The 20,226-nt window shown below is 38.2% G+C and overlaps 2 protein-coding genes and 1 pseudogene across 2 annotated transcripts; all 3 read right to left on the bottom strand.

Moving 5' to 3' along the window:
- Window positions 1–6,445: 6,445 nt before the first annotated feature.
- Window positions 6,446–7,332, bottom strand: LOC149037870 (uncharacterized; annotated as a pseudogene).
- A 1,346-nt stretch (window positions 7,333–8,678) lies between these two features.
- LOC113668938 (histamine H2 receptor) lies at window positions 8,679–10,103 on the bottom strand. Its single transcript, XM_027184916.2, has one exon. It carries the CDS (start codon window positions 9,890–9,892, stop codon window positions 8,951–8,953), a length of 942 nt encoding a protein of 313 aa, XP_027040717.2. The 5' UTR covers window positions 9,893–10,103; the 3' UTR covers window positions 8,679–8,950.
- A 7,040-nt stretch (window positions 10,104–17,143) lies between these two features.
- On the bottom strand, window positions 17,144–19,951 carry LOC149037869 (melanocyte-stimulating hormone receptor-like). Its single transcript, XM_089188529.1, has one exon. It carries the CDS (start codon window positions 18,630–18,632, stop codon window positions 17,685–17,687), a length of 948 nt encoding a protein of 315 aa, XP_089044655.1. The 5' UTR covers window positions 18,633–19,951; the 3' UTR covers window positions 17,144–17,684.
- Window positions 19,952–20,226: the final 275 nt, after the last annotated feature.

The following is a 20,226-nucleotide window of genomic DNA, read 5'->3' as shown; positions in this document are numbered from 1 at the left end:
GAGCGCGGGCTCCGAAGGTCTGAGGTTGGATTCCTCATGGGGACTCTTTTTTTCTTTTTCCTACGCTCGTGTAAAGACGAAAAACGTCTTTTTTATATACGATAATTTGTTAGCGTACTAGAAAATCGTCGCCTCCAATCCGCTGACCATGGAAGCCTAGTGACGGACTGATTGTACAGCTGGAGAACATATCAGTTCTTCACATAGTTCACGTGTTCCACCTACTGTAAATTCCTTGAAATCTAATACACTTTAATAGTTCTCTTTTTTGCCACAGGTTTGTCATGCCTGTAACGGGAGATATGTCGTTAGAAAGGCACTCGCCTGATCACAATTAGGAAAAGCTCTACTCAACAATTTCACTAAACTTCCTTAAAAATTGATTATTCGTCAAACATGTGCGACCGAACTGAACTGACATGACAAAAACATGACAGTTTTCCCTTGAAGTTCGTGTGAGTGGTGTAGAATTATTATTACCGATAAACTGAATCATACGACTTCCTAACGACAACCATTTCGATCCGTGAGATTTTATGCCAGCCTCAAATCATATCCTAGAGAGTTGCGCCAAGACACCAAAAACAATTTATACGCCTATCCACCCCACCCCCCCCCCCCAAAATCAATCCACTCCTCCACCGGAAGTTCCTTTAAAAGCTATAACTGAAGCGTTTTTGCATCAAAGCCACGCGTGGAATTTTTCAGTATTACTAAATAAAAGTGTGTGTGTGACTGTATTTCGTGCAACAGATAAGTAAAGTCTAAGTTTAGGAATGAACGTTAAAGAAAATGTTTGTAAGATCTTAGTTTAACAATGCCACGAAACCACTGCCTGCGTTAAGATAAAATTTTATTCAACATGTTCAAGGGTAGATGATTTCCAAAATGATCGCATTACGATCTAGACACCGGTGAGATAAAAATCACCTTTGTCAAATTAGATATAAAAAATTCAAGCTAAAATGATGTTAAATCTGTAAAAAAATATATCTCAAAGTAAATAAAACTATTCAAAATTTTATGAATGGTCAAACAAGCATACTTATTTTGAAAAGCAGTTGAATCTTACTTTTTATTCAACAGACTTTTCCAGATTCTTCTGTAGAGCCATGAATTACAAACGAAATATGAAAGGTGCAAGTTAATTATTGCGCAATTGAAAACGATGTGCTCTCCCCTCTAAATTCTATTTTACAACATCTTTGATACTCGATTAACATTGCTGTACTTCAAAGATTAGCAACATTCCCCACTTTCATGCAAGACCAGCGACGTACTTAGCGATTTCGCAAGTCGATCAAGGCGATCGGCGAAAATCGTCAGGTGTGCCCGGTGCAGCGATTGCGATTTTCGCGGACCGCCGCGATTGGCATTTAATACCGCCGATTTCTCTTCATGTCATATATCGGCGATTTTCGTCGGCGATCAAAATCGCCAGGTGTGTCGTCAGCTCCCATTGAATGTGGATAGCTTCTTTGATTTTAAGTTGGTAAGTTGTGGAAGCGTGATCTAAGATGCTAAAATAGTCATCAGAACCTCGAGTGCGATTTTCAATGGGAGCGACCCACACTTAATCATCAACTTTATCATGTTAATTTAAAATTTTCCTCGTAATTGCATACATTTTTCTAGCTGTCACTATTATTTGTTTTGTCCAATCAGCATTTTGTTATACACTTTAAATTCAACTTTGTACTTTGTAAAATCAGAACTGAAGATGACAGAAAAACTGTCGAAACATGTTTCTAAAAAAGTGTAGTTTATTTTCTTTAATTTGTTACATATCTGCTGCTATCCAGACCTTTTGGTAATACTGTCTGCAGTCTACCTAATGGGATAATGGCGGGAGACACAATAATGAATTTATTCCATTTTTTTAAAGTAGAATTAGCATTTGAAGGCAAGCATCCAATAACATCTGTAACAATTATTTCGCAATATTACTATTACGAAATAATAACAGTCATTGGATTGAAATGACGCTTGTAATTCTAAAATCATTGTGTGATCAATCGACTTCCTGAAAAAATCAAGTTCCTATTGCTGTCATGTAGAAACCCCTCGTTTCCTCTTTTCTGCGGTTCTCTGTACATATATAACGGAAGATATTTTGCGGTAACACTGCAGAAAACCACTTCAGTAAACCACTCCAAGAACAGCAAATTGTTTACTCTTCATAAAAACTTCACAACATCAACTTCCCAAATATTGTTAATTCATTTGAAGTGCGCGACTTAACAGTTTTTTTCCTTTGTTTGGTCAAAAATACTATTCATGCGTTTGCATTACAATTATTGTAATTACCCATAACGAGAAACATGAAACCTCTCAGCGACGAGCAATTGCGTGGGATTTTTTGCTAACCTCAAGTTACGTCCAAGATGAGTCTCAGGAAAGATGAAAAAAAAGTTGGATAGGCTAACTTATTTCTATTATGTGGTTTGAATTCAAATTTATAACAAACAGAGTCACCAAGGTTCTTCTCAACGCTATGCTTTTATTTCGACAGGATTTACAAAAGGATAAAGACCAGGTGCAAGTTATTACGTAACCTAAAACAATGTATCGTCTTCTTCGTGTTCCACTCATTAATTTTTTTCGTTCTCGATTAAATCAGCTATTTTTCAAAAATCAGCAGCATTCCCCGGCTTGACTTTGTGATTATATCAGCGGAAAACGACAGAATTACGGATACGCTAAATGGGAGTTGTTGAAATCGATATATTTTATTTCAACAATGATAATCACAAGACTAGCTGTCATCCTGACGGAGGTCAAAGAAGATTTAACCCCGCCGACAACAAAGTTCTTGAGTGATTGTCTGCTTTACCGCTTTTCTAACTCCGGTAATCTTCCAGCAGTAGAGAAAAGGGTTTAAAGATGATTTGAAGAAAAATAAAACAACCGTTATTCCCCAGATGACGATGAAATGTGATGAATGTGTTTGGCTATGGTTGATTACATTCGCCTGTATGTTGTATGGTAAAAGACACACAGCTAATGCTAACTGCACCCATATTGCACTGTACACTGCCTTTTTATACCGCGCGATGTTCAGAGCATTTGATTGGCTTGCCTGTTGGTCTTGCACTAGAGCGTGATGGTGAGTGAGATTGCAGAAAATCTTTGCGTACGAGGCGATTGAGATCAGAAGACAAGATGGGGTTAGGATTTGACCAAGCCAAAAGGATATACGAGGATCCAAGATGTAGAATAAACCAGCGAAACCTGATACAAGCCATAAGGCGGCCACAATTATTCTCACGCGCTTCAGAGTTACAATTTGCCTGTATCTTAGTCTCAATGACAAGGCCAGAAGTCTGTCAACGCTTATGGCCGTCGACGTGAACAGGGAGACTAGACATAACGCAAAACCCGCTATGTGGACTGTGTCATATAGGTTTCGACAGAGATTCCATTCCTCGTGAACCAAGGACATCCAATAGGCAGCAAAGAGAGGCTGACTAACAACACCAACCAACAGGTCAGATGCTGCCAAACAACGATATAAGAGTTTGGACGGCGGATGGAGGGAAGATTCCTTATGAAGGGCGACGAGGATGAGAAAATTCCCAAGAAATGCTGTAGTGGAGAGGATAATGTTAACCACTGAGAAAGAGATTAATTCCTGTCGTAATTCACCAACCAATGATTGAAAACAGAACTGCTCTTGAAAGGTATTCGGGTGCATTCCATCTTCCGTAGAACTGTTTTTTAAAGTCATTCTCTCAGTCATTTTCTTTTCCTGGAGGCTACCACCGATCGGAACGGGAGAGATTTCGTCTTACTAACACTCGCCTCACTCGTAAAATATGCCTTCCTGATAATGATAATCACATTAAGCAAAGCGCGAGACAACTGTCTGTTGTTTTTATCAATAGTTTTCTTTTATGTGTGAGTGTGCCTCAGGTACGAATTTACATTACGTGGTGCAAATTAAAACACTCTCTTATTCAAATACTAAAATTTCCATTGACAGGTTAGGTGAAATATCATTTTTGTATTCTCGAAGGTCTTTAATCATTATCAGTCTCGGCAAAAGGAAAATAAAAACTTTTAGCTGAGTCGAGGTGAGAGTATGATTACGAGTTATATTTGAAAGCGAGAGAAATTTCCTCATTCAGATTGGCTGAGAGAAATGCAGTTTTCAGGTAAAATAATTCCAAGGAGAGGTAATCAATTCAGTTCATATATATATGACAAACAATTCAGCCGGAATAAAAGAAAAAAATATCAGAAGATTATTACTTGTTTGAACAGAGTTGCGTTGACCAAATGCTCATTGGTCTTTTGAGAGTTTATATGAATCATTTCTGCTTTGCTTTGCTTCTATATACTAATTGTGAGATGCTTTCTCATTTTTTTCCCATGAAAAACATCTGAATATCTATTAAACGTATCAAACTGGATTTGCCCTACAGGCTCGTACAGTTTAGCAGGTTATTTAGAAAATTCCTGTCGCCTATCTATTCCATACTGCACTAGAAAATATGTGATAACCTTTTCTCAACGAGCTGCCATGTAAACGGCAGGAAAACGATTTTCTTTTTACTCTAAATTCTTTTGATGATATTGAATTGCGGTTTCAACTCACATAGCTTGGAACAGGGTAATTTAGTATTATCAGCATAACAGAAATTGGCCACCGGAAAGAGTTTCAAAACTGACTTTTCGAGCGCTGGCGCTTCGTCAGAGCGAATGGAGGGACTGTGGGTTGTGTGTGTGTTTATATGCAAAAAATAGAGATACTGGAATGAAAAGCGCTCGTTAATACCCTGATCATTAAGAGTGCCGATTTGAGAGAAAAATTTTTGCTCTAGAGTTTTGCGGCTTTCCGGACTGACTAGATGTAAGGAAACGCCGCAATGAGATTCAAGAGTCAAGCGGCTAGTTTGGATGCGTCCTTGTCATTTCTTTCTACGTCGCGAAGGTGTTCTCGGAATCGGTCACCTAGTCGTCTTTCTATTTCATTTATGTATAACTTTTTGTAATAAGTGTAAGTTATGCAGTAGATGACATTGGCGGAGGTTTACGTGAAGTGATCAGTAATCTTGATGTATCTCTTGGGTCAGACATTTCCCAAGTTTTGCATCGTGAGCGAGCGCTTTTGAAAGTTCCAGGTTGTCGTTAGTTTAAAATGAATTTCTGACCAAAAAAGTTGCGTATGTTTTTGTCGCGTTTGAATGAAATTAGTGAAGGTTGTGAAAGAGATAGTCGCAAACGCTTTTCTGAGCGAAGCTTGAGAAAACTGTGAGCTTTTACGAACAGACTAACATACGATCGAGCATATTTTCGAGCCATTACAGGTTATTTTGTTTATTACCCTTCAAATGTTTTGCAACGCGCGGGAAAAAATCTTACGTACTTCTTTCATTGCGTTTTTATCCATCATTCATTCGTTTTCATTCCACTCTATTCTAAATGATCCAACTCAAAAGTGGAAGTTGGTTTACTAGGGCGAGAAATTGCATTCTGCATAAATTTGCTTTTCGATTATTTTCCTTTGTTACAAAGCGAATTTGGAAATAAGATGGGGAACGGTTTTTTTTTTAAATACACATGACAACTGATTGGGGCTAATATTTTTTCTACTCATTAGATAACTCAAGAACATTCCCCTTCAGTTATCAAACTAACTTTAAGACCGTGTTAAAAACAATGATCCTAGTCTGAATTCGATTCTGATGGATAATTCAAGATATTTTACCTCGAGTAAAAATTTTGATCGAAACTTGTAACTTGCTGGTTCTTAAATGGATAGTGGTCATATCATATCAAACATTTCAAGCTTGAAAAGATGTGTTTTTAGTAGCGAATGATATTTTTATTTTCATTAGGGAAATTTCATATCAAGGTAAGAGGGGAGAACGATTTTTGAGAGACAGGCACTAATTGCCGTGCTATGGAAACCAGGAACATTCACATCATTACATCATTTCCGCAGGTGATACAATATTTGGACAAGAAACCTTTTTCATAACTTTGTCTCCTTTCAATTCAGTGACCCGCTTTTGCGTCCATCCGTGATGGTTATGGCGAAAGATTTTCCAATACTTTCCTGTGGAGGACTCAGAATTTCTTCTTCGTCTTACGCACCTGACAAGACGAAAAATATTTTTCTTTAGTTCAGTACCGTGGTCAAAATTTATCATCTTACATATTCTATTTTCTTCATCTATAGTGCCAAAAAATATTGGATTAGATAGTGAAATCAAACATCAAGTTTGTTTCTAAAATATATAAGTTGTTGTCACCATTATAAACACATTACTGGTTAGGTATGGTTGGTATTGCGATTCTTTACTCTACCCTTGATCATTAGAAAAAGACAATAGATCTAAACCTGACAGCTTCTACTGATAACATCGTTTCTTCTCTTCTTGCAGCCGTAATTTCATACATCAGCTTTTGAGGATCGATACGTGTGTAAGTTAGAGGAGAGTTAATTCAATGGACAGCACAGTGCTTGGCTAATTGTCTGCTTTACTGCTTGTTTCATCTCACTGATCCTCCAGCAGTATAGGACGGGGTTTAAAGCCGAATTAAATTAAAACAAGTGCCACTCCCCAGGTGACGATTAAATGTGATGAGTATGTATTACTAGATGTGATCACAATTCCCGATATGCCTATTGGCAAGTAACAACCAACTAATGCTTACTGCACCCATAGTGCACTATACACTGCCTTTTTGTATCGCAAAATGTTTAGTGGATTTGGTTCGCTCTGTTGTTGTTGTTCTACTTGAGCCTAGTGATGATTGGGAACGCAGAAAATCTTTGTGTACGAGGCGGCTGAGATTATTAGGCAAGATGGTATAATTATACGGCCACACCACATATCTATTCGGTAGTCGACACCAAGCAGTATCCAAAAGGTTGCTACCATGCAGTACAATTCTCTGTATCTTAGCTCCGACAACAGGGCGAGAAGTTTGTCTACGCTTATGGCCGCCATTGTCAACAAAGACACTGAGCATAATGCATAGGCTGTTATGTACGTTGCTTTGTATGCGAATCGACAAAGATACCACTCTTCGTGAGCCAAGGACATCCAATAAATGGCAATGAAAGGCTGGCTGACAATACCAACTAACAGATCAGTTGCTGCCAAACAGCGGTACGGACGGTGGACGAAGAGAAGATACTTTGTGAAGGGCAATAAGGATGAGAAAGTTTCCCAAAAATGCCATAGGTGAGAGAAGAATGTGGACCGCCGTGAAACAAACTGATTGTTGTTGCAATCCACCTGCCAATGATGGCGAGCAAACTAGGTCTTCAAATTTTTTTGTTTGCCTTTCAAATGTTGCTAAATTTGTGGTCGGCATCATCAGTATCTACTTTTCTTTGGATATAACAGAGACATTTCGCCTTCACAACAACAACTTCACATCCACTAAGGCTTAAATCTCACCTTTTAATAATGCAAATATACTAAGCATTCAAACCGTATCATTTACCCTATTTAAAATGCACAAACGATTTCAAGTGTCTTTTGTACCGCAAAACATATCAAAATTAACCCAAAGATTAACATGTGTGCCTTGCATAAAATAACGATCCTAAAAGGGAATCAGTTGTTCAGCGAAAAGAAATTTTACGACAATTCATCCTGCCTTATACCCTAAAAGGTCTCAAGATAGATCCGAGGGTGGAAATGTTGCTTAAACGATATTAATTCAAATATTCCACTCACGGGAGACAATTTGTGTGCAAATTATCTCCAGTTTTAAGGCGGAATTTTGCTATAGAACAAGGCTGTCTGTTTGTCTATTTACCTGTTTATCAAACTGGTAAATGACAATGCGGAAATGGCATCTCATAACAGGGACAAATTCATACTCTCTATGGCAATTGTGTCAAAATAAATGGTAAAAAAAAAACAGTGTTTGACTAAGGAAAACCTTCGCTGAAAGCTATTGACAGATTACGAAGTGCTTATGCCAATGCTGTGATCACGGGACTTGTCACAATTATGATCACCTGCGTGCGGCAGACTAAAAAACAAAAGGGTTGCAGCGCAGATGTTACTCGGTTAGGAAGCAATTGTAAGACTTTACTCGGATGAATCTATGGTCTCCAATACCATGTTATTAGCCATGGTTTTTATTTATTTTTAATTTTTTAATTTTTTTATTAATTTTTTTTAAAACAAAACTAGCCTTTTATAATACAGTTTTGCTACCAAATGGAAATATTCAATAACTTCATAGGCGCAAAGCATGAAGCTACAGAAACCTTTGCAAAACATTATCGAAGTAACAATTAAAGCTGTTATGAATACAACGGGTGATTGCATTCATTTTGTGTTTCGATTCCCCTATCGTAATAAGAGGCTCCACTACTAACGCGAAGAAAATATCTGTAGTAGTCACTCGTAATCACAGCTTTTACTGCATCACAGCTTTTATTGACAGCTTATCGAGTGAGAACACAGCCTGTTAACGCTTTTAGCCAGTAAAACGAATAATAGTATAATTTGCGAGCTTAATCTTAGGCAAACGATTGGTCTCAAACGATAACTCTATATGAAATAGAGATTACCAATTTCCTTTCTAAGCATTTAAAATTGCGCGGCTGGCTTCGTTAACAGCACGTTACCATTAAACCATATTATTGAGCTCATGTGACATATCTCATCAAGTCTCGATGGCAAAGGAAAATCCGAAACGCATTCTGATTCCAAATAAGAGCCTTCACCACTTAATTACAAATGCGCAAATTACAGACATGTCATTGTTTGTTATGGCTACTAAACCACAATTTTTCACCTGTTGGTTTCTCGTTAGATAATCCGAATACAATATACTATTTAGAGGTAGCTCTTCCTATTTTTCCTTACTCTTTTTATCATGAAATGGCATATCTTCCCCTCTATCCTAACGTCTATAATTTTTCGTACAAGGTATGGAAAATAATTTACATGCCAACGTTAAAATAGGTGTACCCCTATGCATAGCAGATTGCTTGTCTGATTGTCTGCTTTACTGCTCGTCTCACTTCACTTATCTTCCAGCAGTAAAGGAACGGGTTTAAAGTAGAGTTAAATAACACTAAGGCATTTGCTATTCCCCTGATTACGATGAAATTCGATAATCCCTTTAAACTCAAAGATATCAAAATTCCCACTGTTATGTTTGGTACATAACAGACAACTAATACTAACTGCACCCACAGTGCACTGTACACTGCCTTTCTATACCGCGTCATGTTCAGTGCATTTGGTTGGCTCGGCTGTTGTTGAGTATAATTTTGTATTTGAGCCTGATGATAACTGAGAGCGCGAAAAATCTTTGTGTACGAGACGATTGAGATAACTAGGCATAATGGTCCAACTGTAACACTGAGCAAAAAAGTTATATGGTAATTAAGATGAAAGAACAAGCCAGAGACTAGAGATACAAACCAAAAGATAGCTAAAACGATGTATGTGCGCCTCAAAGTTACAATCTCTTTGTATCTCAGTCCCAGCAACATGGCGAGAAGTCGGTCCACGCTTATGGTCGTCAGCGTCAACATGGAAACTGTACATAACGCATAGCCTGTTACGCCGCTTGCGTAAAATGAGAATCGGCAAAGACTCCAGTGTTCGTGAACCACGGACATCCAATAGGCAGCATAGATAGGCTGGGTAACAAGACCAACCAACAGATCAGTTGTTGCCAGACAACGATACAAGAGTTTGGATGGCGGATGGAGAGAAGATTCCTTGTGAAGGGCAACAAGGATAAGAGAATTCCCAAGAGTTGCTGTGATGGAGAGAAGAATGTTGACTGCTGAGAGTGAAATGGAGTGTTGTTTAAACTCAGCTACCCAAACCGAGGAGCATAGCGGTTCTTCGAATGCTTGCGTATGTGTTCCACTTTCCGTTATGTTTGTTGTCGCCATCATCCTGCTATCGTTATCCTTAGTTACAACGAGGGATATTTCGTCTTAACAGCACCATCCAAGTCAAGATCAATTAAACCTTAGCTTTTGAATAACAGTTACAGAGAGTAAAAATTTATCACTGGTATCTGACTATGTAAAATGTCCGAAAGCTGTGAGGTTTGTCACACGAAAGAGAAAAAAAGCTGGGTTTTTCTGCGTGATTTGAATTAGAAACAAGGGGGAGGAAATCTGTATTTGTGATAGGTGAATTTTGCAATAAAACAGAACAAAAACCTCTTCACCTAAATAAACCACCAGTGATAGGATATCGAAAGTCGACAGATAATCGGTGGACAGTCTACCGATTGTTTGCCGACACTGTTACCAACGTATTGGCCGACATGTTGTTTGGATCGGATTCGATTCCTAACCCAGATAATACGGTGAATTACTAATTCATGGGAATCTTGGGACACCATGAATTGTTATCAACACGGGAAAACTGAGAGAAAAAGTCCAGTTTCAATATTAATGCAGGTTACAAATGCGAAGTTATTCTAAAAATATTTGAATTTTTGTTCTCTACGTGTCGCACCTGTGTTGACTTAGGAACGAAACGGCGACAGGTGTCAGATGTTACGTCGTTAGCCCATCTCTATCTTAACTTTTTAATTCAACTGTTTCATTCACTATATTTACTTACTTCTTTCATGGCCGCAAATTTAGCAGGATTATATTTTTGTGGTCACGAAAAATGTAAGGGTCGTATTAAGAAGCTCAAAGTCCCATTTTTTCAAGTATCTAATTAATAGTGAGGTAAGCTTCTAGTTTCTTGGAAGGAAGACGATTAGGTGACCGATTCTGAGAACACTTTTGCGACGTAGAAAGAAATGACAAAGACGCATCCAAGCCAGTTGCTAGACACTTAAATCTCCCCAATCATTCTAAGCAACATATGGCAGTTTGCGGCCTTTCCTTACATATAGGCAGTTCGAAAAGTAATAAAACTTTAGAACAGAAATTTGTCTTTAAAATCGGCACCCTTAATCCCTACGGTATCAACGAGCAACCTTCATTCAATTTATTCTTGTTTTCTCGTCATCATATTCCCACCAATAGTGTAGCTCCATATTTTGTATACAAACCCATACACACCCCATAATTGCTCCAGTCGCTTTCACGCTAATGCTCAAAGCGTCAGCTTTTAAACTCTTTACGGAGGTTAATTATGTTATAAACTCACATAATAATCCTGAATTACCCTAAGTTATTTTTTCTTGTTCTTGTTTCAAGCACGCTGTCATGTATACAGCAAGTGACTGGATTCTTTTTGTTGCTGTTTTTCTCGCGATTAACGATTTACCTTTAATAATATTCGAATATTAAGGCTACGTTCACTCGGCACCGGACGAATTTTCGACCGGCCGAAAATTTCGATCAGATATTCCGTTCACGTGGAACCGCGCGAAAGTTTCGTTCTGTTCAGGTGGAACTGATAATCGGATAAAGTTTGTGACATGCGTCAGTGGTTTTACCACCTACTCATGCGCAGAACGCTTCTAATTCAGTGTTTTCGCTGCCTCGACGTCTTCGATTTACAGATAAATGAGAGACATTTTTAACTTGATTTTCTGACATTATCAAGACACCAACACAACGTCGCCTATCTGCATGGTAAGCTCGGAATGTCCTATTACCGAGCACCGCAATAGATGTACCAACAAGTTCCCTTTTCGCATAAAGTTGTAAACATGTCCTTTGGGAGTTACTACATCACGGGTGACGAGCCGGGAAAGAAAAATAGTTCGAAATGTGGGTGGTCAGCGGTGAAACAACTTTAATACTTCATATAGAGACAGATACAATCGTGTTGTAAAGCCGAAATGTTACCAAGTTATACTTTGCTACTTAAAAAGTTAAGAAATTTTCCAAAAGCTTTGAATGTAACAATATTTTTTTCTGCTATATTAACCGACAGAGGCATCGGTGACATCGAGAAACGCATCAAGAAGAATGATATTTACGTTTTGTAACTTGTTGTGGGACGAAAAAAAAAGTATCTTAATTGACTTCCGGTTGTTCAAGGTGTAAATCACAGTTGGTTTGCTTTTCACTCGAATTTTGCAATCTCCACTGTTTTTTTTCTGGAAAAATGAAAAGCTAAGCAACTTTATTTTCTAAAAACTTATTTCTCGATTTATTTATTTTTCGAGTCTTTAATACGTTTGTATCAACCCATTGTTTATTAAAGCAGTAAAAGATATGCGTACAGTCAACAATTTTGAAAAATTGCTTAACTTTTTACTGAATTGGCGAAGTATATTGTTCACAGAGAAATATGTTTTTCGTCTTGTCACGGGCGTGGGACAAAGAGAAAATTCTGAGTCCCCATGAGGAATCGAACCTCAGACCTACGGATTCCGCGCCTCGATGTACTACCACTGAGCTACAGAGAGGTCTAATGCGAAGTTCACATGCCACTCGTCCTGCATTCTGTTAGGATCAGCAATGTCGATAGCGTCATGTTTGTAAATAGAATGAGAGAGATAGTAAGTTTTGAAATCAGTAAAGAAATAGAGAAAGATTTTCTCTTCGTCCCACGCTAATGACAAAGCGATAAACATCCTTCTCTATTTCTTCACCGAGCTCAAAACTTACCATCTCTTATATTCTATATACTGTTATCATTTTAGGATAAATAACGAGATTATTAACTGGAGCAGCAAATGATTTGTTTCTACATGCGGCATGAAAGCTATTTCACCGCTGACCACTCGTATTTCTGACATTTTTTCTTCCCCTGTTCGTGTTATTTTACTTAGATACCTCGTATCCATACAGCCACGCCTTCACGGTACAAAAATTTCTATGTGTAAGATATGCACACCGTGGTGGTCAAATCATTGACTGCACCGGCCCAAAGATTTACTTGCAGGTCTTCTTTTCTTTTTCTTTTCATCAAGTAGAAGATCGGCGGTGCTCAAATTGTATAAGTCATGGTACGAAACACTCTTCTTTGCAGATCGAGCCGTGATCGCCGCCATATTGAATTCTCTTGATATTCTATTGTTCCGGAGTGTAATACAATATACCGCTGATAATTTTTAGCGGGCTCGAAATGTCCTTGATTTCTGGCGATGAGTTGAAAATAATTGACTGACTGTTAACTCTCTCAATTCTTCTTGAGGTAGATAGTCCTGCGAAGCACGCGGTCAGTGGAGTCCTTCAAGTCTGGTCAAGCAACACTACACAGCACATCTTCAGAAGCAAAACAAAATAAAGTTTATAAATTGAAAAGTGGATATGATAAAAAAGACGAAATGGAAACAAATGATACAACAAATACAAGGCACCTAAGGAGGAGAAAAAGGGGTAACTAAGGGGATAAAAGTCAACTTTTATCTCCCAACTGGAGACCACTGGTTACAAAATGATCTGCCTTGTGCTTGCTGATCTGTGTGGAAATAAAAAATCAAATCGAATTGTGTGCTAGTTTACATTTGCTGTATGTGATAGGCAATGTTCTTTCCTCCTTGCTTTTTGTTATTTGTTTGTCTTTTGATTTTAAATGCTTGGTGAAGCCATGTCAAGAGGTATAACAACAAGAAGATTTGACTCGGAGTAGCTTGGATATATCACCGTCTTTGGAGGATTCTTAACTTAACAGAAGCCAGCGGAATATTTATAACTTGCAATTTTTTCTTTCGAGGACATCTCGAAATGATGTCGGCAGAGTCTCTATAATAATTGTGGATAAAACCGATTTTTCAGTATTAGCTGTTGCTAAATTGCGTGGAAAACAGTAAATGAAGCATTAGGCTAGAGAAAATCCAGCGAATTCATTAAAAATGATCTACTTTTCTCATGTTTAATTCAAAGCTAGTCCACCGAAATGCCATTTACCAGTTAAAATAGGAAGGATATGAATGAAATGACATTGCTGATTCCTTTAGGGTACGTTCTACACATGAAGCTAGTTATGGCCTTGTTTCCTTGGAGTCTCTGTTATTCAGGGATAAGGGCAAAGAATTCCTAGCCTAAGGCTCAATTTCTTACAAGGACTCAGAATTTTTCTTTGTTCCACGCTCGCGACAAGAAGAAAATTGAAAAAACCTTTGTCTATGTAACCTTTTCTCTTTGTTTGCAAGTTAAGCTACATGGAGTATGTCAAACACTTTTGAGCTTAACTCTTTATTTAGAAAACAACCATCTAACGGAAAATGCTTGGATCTTCAATCCGCCTCTAATTAGAGTGTAAGTTACAACCCCTCTTTTCTCAGGAAAGAAAAGACTATATTGGAAGACTTTTTCACCGTCTGAATGTAGTTAATGCAGTGAACGGCTACCGAGAACGACTCCACACCGTTTTCCTATCTTTGACGCAACCTTGCTCGGACCAGCCAATACTGCGAAGATTCTTGAGCGCTTTTCCCAAAGCACATTCCGAAAATAAAAGGTGCTTTTTTTACTTCCAAAAAACTCCCACATGTCAATTGAAAAACTCTTTCTTAAAAAGCTGCCACGTAAACGGCAGGTGAACGATCTTCATTTATTTATTTTTTTGCACTAAATTATTTTGCAATTTTGATGATAATGAATTGCAATTTGAAATTACCTAGCCTGGAACAAGGTAATTTGGTATTAGCATATTAGTTAATAACGTAAATTGTCCACTGTAAAGAGTTTCAAAGTTGACGTTTCGAGCGTTGGTGCCTTGTCAGAGTGAATGGAGGAATTGTGGGTTATGTGTGTCTTTATATGCAAAATATAGAGCTGCGCTTTGGGGGGAACATGAAAACGAGAAAACAAGAATAAATCAGTTGAATGAAAGCGCTCGTTGATGCTGTGGGTATTAAGAGTACCGATTTAAAAGATAAATTTTTGTTCTAAAGTTTTTTCGGCTTTCGAACTGCGTAGATGCCTTTGGAACTGCTTTCGAACTGCCTAAATGCAAGGAAAGGTTGCAATGAGATTTTAGTCTAACGTCATGGTTTGGATGCGTCCTTGTCATTTCTTCCATGTCGCGGTGTTCACGGAATTGGTCACCTTGTCGTCTTCCTGTCTCGGCAATGTATAACTTTTGGCGATAAATACAACTTATGCTGCAAATGACATTGGCGGAGGTGCACGTGAAGTGATCAGCGATCTTAATGGATCTCTTGGGGAATGTCAGACAACTCGCCCCCTGGACAATTAGCCCCAGACGATTAGCCCCCAGTCTCTGGACGATTAGCCCCCCGTCTTTGGACGATTAGCCCCCAGTCCCTGGACGATTAGCCCCCAGTCTTAGTTTATGTAAAGGAGAAGTTACGTTCATTTGTTGGTCATTGACTTTTATGAGTTTGTGGCTCCTAAAGGAGCCCTTTTTTTTTTGTGAATGTCTATCTATATTAACATTTACTCAATTTAAATTACATGGGTTGTACGAGGTGAGCGCAGGCCTCCAGAAGCTCCTTTGAATTCCTTAGGCCGTCTTCGTATTGACTCCAGAGGTCGAAGAGTCTTCTCTGCATGGTCCGGTAGCTGGACCGCTGATGTCTCTTCAGCTTTTTGTCTGAAACCAGACGGATCTGCATGCTGACCAGTGTAGCTTCCCGGTGAAGTACCTGGATCAGAATTTACAGGGGCAGCTGTGATCGTCCTTTGGCACGCCGGTTCAGTCCATTGTGCCAACCCTCTAGTAGTTTCCTCTGAGTCCAAATCAGCAATTGGCAGATGCTGAGATTTCACTTAAATTTTCACTGAGAGCGGTGTTTTCGGCCTGAGGGAAGTCACAGGTTAAGCAGCGCCAGTCGATAGACGCACCGGTTTTAACAGCGTTGCGGTAATCTGCCTGCGACACGCCCGATTGACATTAACAAGTAGTCGCCAATAAGTTAAAGTTTCGAAGTTTCGTCCCTGGTTTCTTTCCTTTCCTATTTAAACAACATGACGGAGAAACATTCGTAAAGTATGTTAACAGAAAGAACACAGTTCATTTTTGTAGAGTATATAAACAGAAAGAACACAGTTCACTTTATAATTCGATACGCACGGCAGAGAAACGTTCATAACAAGCAAACAACAAGACAGCAAGAACGTAGTTTACTTTATAATTTAACACGAATGGCAGAGAAATGTTCGTAAAAAGCAAATAACAAGAACATTGTTTATTTCATAATATATGATAGGGAAACGTTCATAAAAAGTAAAGGGCAAGAACATAGTTTATTTCAAGGTTGGTGGGTTGGGGGCTAATAGTCCAGAGACTGGGGGCTAATCGTCCAAATACTGGGGGCTAATCGTCCAGAGACTGGGGGCTAGTCGTCTGGGGCTAATTGTCCAGGGGGCGAGTTGTCCGGATACCCTCTTGGGCCTCGACATTTCCTCTACGTTATGAATGAAAGGACAAGTTTTGCATCGTGAGCGAGCGCATTTAAAAGTTCCAGGCTGTTGTTAGTTTAAAATGAACTTCTAACGAAAAAATTACCTATGTTTTTGTCGCGTTTGAATGAAATTAGTGGAGGTTGTGAAAAGATAGTAAAAGTCGCAAACGCTTTTCTGAGAGCGAAGCTCGAAGAAAACTGTGAGCTTTTACGAACAGATAATAGCCATAGACTAACATAGAGCATATTTTCACGCCATTGCAGGTTATTTTGTTTATTATCCTTCAAATATTTTGCAACGCGCGGTAAAATATCTTACAAACAGCTTACCGTTCACTGCGTGGGATGTTTACTTTTCAATGTTCTCTAGTACAATTTTATGAACAAACATATTTCTTTTTCTGGAACAATCAAAAAACGTTCTCTCATCTTGAATAAAATTGAATAAAACGAAGACTTTCACTCCACTGGACGAATAAGTTTGAGAAAGAGGGAATAACACTTTTTGTCTTTTGGTATATTCTCGGATATTCCCTAGTCTTAACCGGGGATATTCGGTCACCTAATGTATTTAGACCAAACGGGTGCAAGCAAAAATATTTGATGGATTAAAAGTAAACTAAGTTTTTTCAGAGAGGCTTTTTTTATTATTACTATTAATTTCATGCTCCCCCTCTCCAAAATATTTTTATGTTATATTTTCAAGGTAAATATAACATTTATAACATAACGCTCCACAAAGTTTCCTACAAACAAATTGTGCAATTACAGTTTTTACAAAATTACGTTGCTATATCAACTGCATAATTTCATAATTTTGTATAAAGTTAAACTTGAAATATGGTCATTAAAAGATTAAAGCTTCGATAGGTTTGTAGAACAGCCTTTTATAGGTAACTAGGCCAGGTTTGATAGAAAGCAGATGAAACCAAAGCAAAATGTCTTGAGGAGTATCTATGGGACATCTGATGCCTTTTTGAGAAAAAGGCCACTTCAAATATGTAAAGCAAAATCAGTGGTAAACTTTTATTTAAAGAAACAAGAATTCTCCATGAACATTCTCAATTCAACCATCAGAGGATATAATTACGAAAAAACCATCTACTTTAAATGTTTTTAGACGTTCATTTATATAACATTTGACAAAAACCTCTAGCTTTTCAAAGGGGTCACATCTGGAGAACTGGAAATATTACATGACCAAACCCAAGTTTCTTTCATACACTTCTTGCCATCATAATTTCTTTTGTTAGGTTTTCATCCTTCATTCTTTGTAAGTTGTAAAGATTTGTTTTAAGTAGAAAATTGTATTTTTATTTTCATTACGCAAATTTCATATCAAGGTAAGGGGGAGAACAATTTTCAAGAGACAAACACTAATGGCCGTGCTTTTGATAATTTCATACATCAGCTTTTCAGGATTGATACATGTGTAAGTCAGAGGAGAGTTAATTCAATGGACAGCACAATGCTTGGCTAATTGTCTGCTTTACTGCTTGTCTCATCTCACTGATTCTCCAGCAGTATAGGACGGGGTTTAAGGCCGAGTTAAAATAAACTAAAACAAGTGCCACTCCCCAGGTGACGATTAAATTCGACGAGTATGTATTACTAGATGCAATTACAATTCCCGATACACCTATTGGCACGTAACAACTCACTAATACTAACTGCACCCATAATGCACTGTAAACTGCCTTTTTGTATCGCGCCATGTTTAGTGCATTTGGCTGGTTCTGTTGTTGTTGTATAAAACCTTGTACTTGAGCCTGGTGATGACTGAGAACGCAGAATATCTTTGTGTACGAGGCCACTGAGATTATTAGGCAAGATGGTATAATTATACGGCTGTACCACATATCTATTCGGTAGTCTAAAATATAGCATAAACAAGCGACGACAAACAGTACCCAAAAGGTTGCTACCATGCAGTAGATGCGCTTTAAAGTTACAATTTGTCTGTATCTTAGCCCCGACAACAGGGCGAGGAGTCTGTCCACGCTTATGGCCGTCGTTGTCAACAAAGACACTAAACATAATGCATAGGTTGTTATGTAAGTTGCCTCGTATGCGAATCGACAAAGATACCACTCTTCGTGAACTAAGGACATCCAATAACTGGCAGTGAAAGGCTGGCTAACAATACTAACTAACAGATCAGTTGCTGCCAAACAACGATACAAGACTTTGGACGGCGGATGAAGGGAAGATACTTTGTGAAGGGTAACAAGGATGAGAAAGTTCCCAGAAAGTGCCATGAGCGAGAGGAGAATGTGAACTGCCGTGAAATAAAGTGATTGTTGTTGCAATCCACCTGCCAATGATGGCGAGCAAATCAGGTCTTCAAATGTTTTTGTTTGCCTTTCGAATACTGTTAAATTTGTGGTCGACATCATCAGTATCTACTTTTCTCTGGATGTAACAGAGATATTTCGCCTTCACGACAACTTCACATCGACTGTGGCTTAAATCTCATCTTTTAACAATGCATATATATACTCAAGCATTTAAACGGTATCATTTACCCTATTTGAAATGCGCAAACGATCTCAAGAGCCTTTCGTGCCACAGAACAAATTAAAATTTCCCCATAGGTCGGCATGTGTAATTTGCATTAAGTAACCATACTAAAAGAGTATCAGTTGTTCAGCGAAAAGAAATCCTACGACAATTTATTCTGCCGTTATACCCTAAAAGGTCTCTAGATAGATCAAAGCATGGAAATGTTGTTCAAAAGATCATAAATAATTCAAATATTCCTCCCACGGGAAACACTCTGTGTGCAAATTATCTCTTGTTTTGAGTTGGAATTTTGCTACTGAACAATGCTGTTTGTCTTAGTTACCTGTCTATCAAATTTGTAAACCACATATTGGATATGGCATCGTATAACAGGGACAAATTTATATCCCCTGTGACAATTGTTTTAAAATATGTGGTGGAAAAAAAATCAGTGTATGACTAAGTAAAACGTTCGCTGAAAGCTATTGACAGATTACGAATTCTTATGCCAACGCTGTGATCTCGCCGCTTGTCAGAATTATGATTAAATGCATGCGGCAAGCTGAAAAACAAAAAGGTTGCAGCGCAGATGTGTCTCGGTCAGGAAGCAGTTTGAAGACTTCGTTTGAATAAATCTATCGTCATCAGTACTATGTTATTTAAGCCAAGGTTTTGTTTTATTTTTTGTTTTTTTTCGAGCTATCGCAGTAACGTTTATTCTACAATACGGTTTTGCTACGGAATAAAATATTCCGATCATTTCATAAGTGTAAAGCATAAAGCTACAAATATTGTTTGCTTTATAAACTATTAAGGTAAGTCAATCTTTTTTGTCGAGTCATTATTTGATTGCAAAACATTAGCGTGGTAAAAATTAAAGTTGTTATATATACGACAGGTGATTTCATTTATTTTGTCTAACTCTCGATTCCTTTTTCGTAATAAGTGACTCCACTACTGAATCGAAGAAAATATCTGTAGTAGTGACTTGTATTCTGCATCACAGCTTTATTATTATTATCAGTTTTTTTTTTGACAGCTTATTGGGTGATAACATAGCCTGTTCGAGGCGTTCATGTTGTAAAACGAAGTGCACAGTAAACGGCACGATAGTCACGGCAGAGCGGAAAAAAAGTGAGGCTTGGGTCGAGTCGAGTTAAGAACGGCGTTCACCTGACGCGAACCAACCCGATCCGACCCGACCCCATTCTCCCCCGTTTTTTCACTTTATCGCTGCTATCGTGTAGTGTACCATTTGCTCCGTTTTACTGAATGAACGCCTGGAAAAGGTTAGTGATAACAACAGCAACTAAATATGAGTTCTGCTTAATAGCCATCATCATTTCATCACATTCTGTTTAAAGATCAGGTTCAGCTTGGCTTGCCCGACTTAGCTCATGACTCATCAAGACAAAGTAGATTTATTGAAGTTTCATTTTGTCTATGAGATATACCTTTATTTATGGCAACGTTAATTTCCTCAAATTA

The sequence above is a fragment of the Pocillopora damicornis genome, chromosome 11 (genome assembly GCF_964200805.1).
Source record: "Pocillopora damicornis chromosome 11, jaPocDami1.2, whole genome shotgun sequence".
In the NCBI taxonomy this organism is placed as follows: domain Eukaryota; kingdom Metazoa; phylum Cnidaria; class Anthozoa; order Scleractinia; family Pocilloporidae; genus Pocillopora; species Pocillopora damicornis.
Note: the sequence above shows the minus strand (reverse complement) of the source record. Positions and strands in the feature narration are given on the sequence as shown.

Excerpts from the sequence above, each read along its gene's own strand:
- LOC113668938 (XM_027184916.2), bottom strand. The coding sequence starts at position 9,892 with ATGATGGCGACAACAAACATAACGGAAAGTGGAACACATACGCAAGCA.
- LOC149037869 (XM_089188529.1), bottom strand. The coding sequence starts at position 18,632 with ATGATGTCGACCACAAATTTAACAGTATTCGAAAGGCAAACAAAAACA.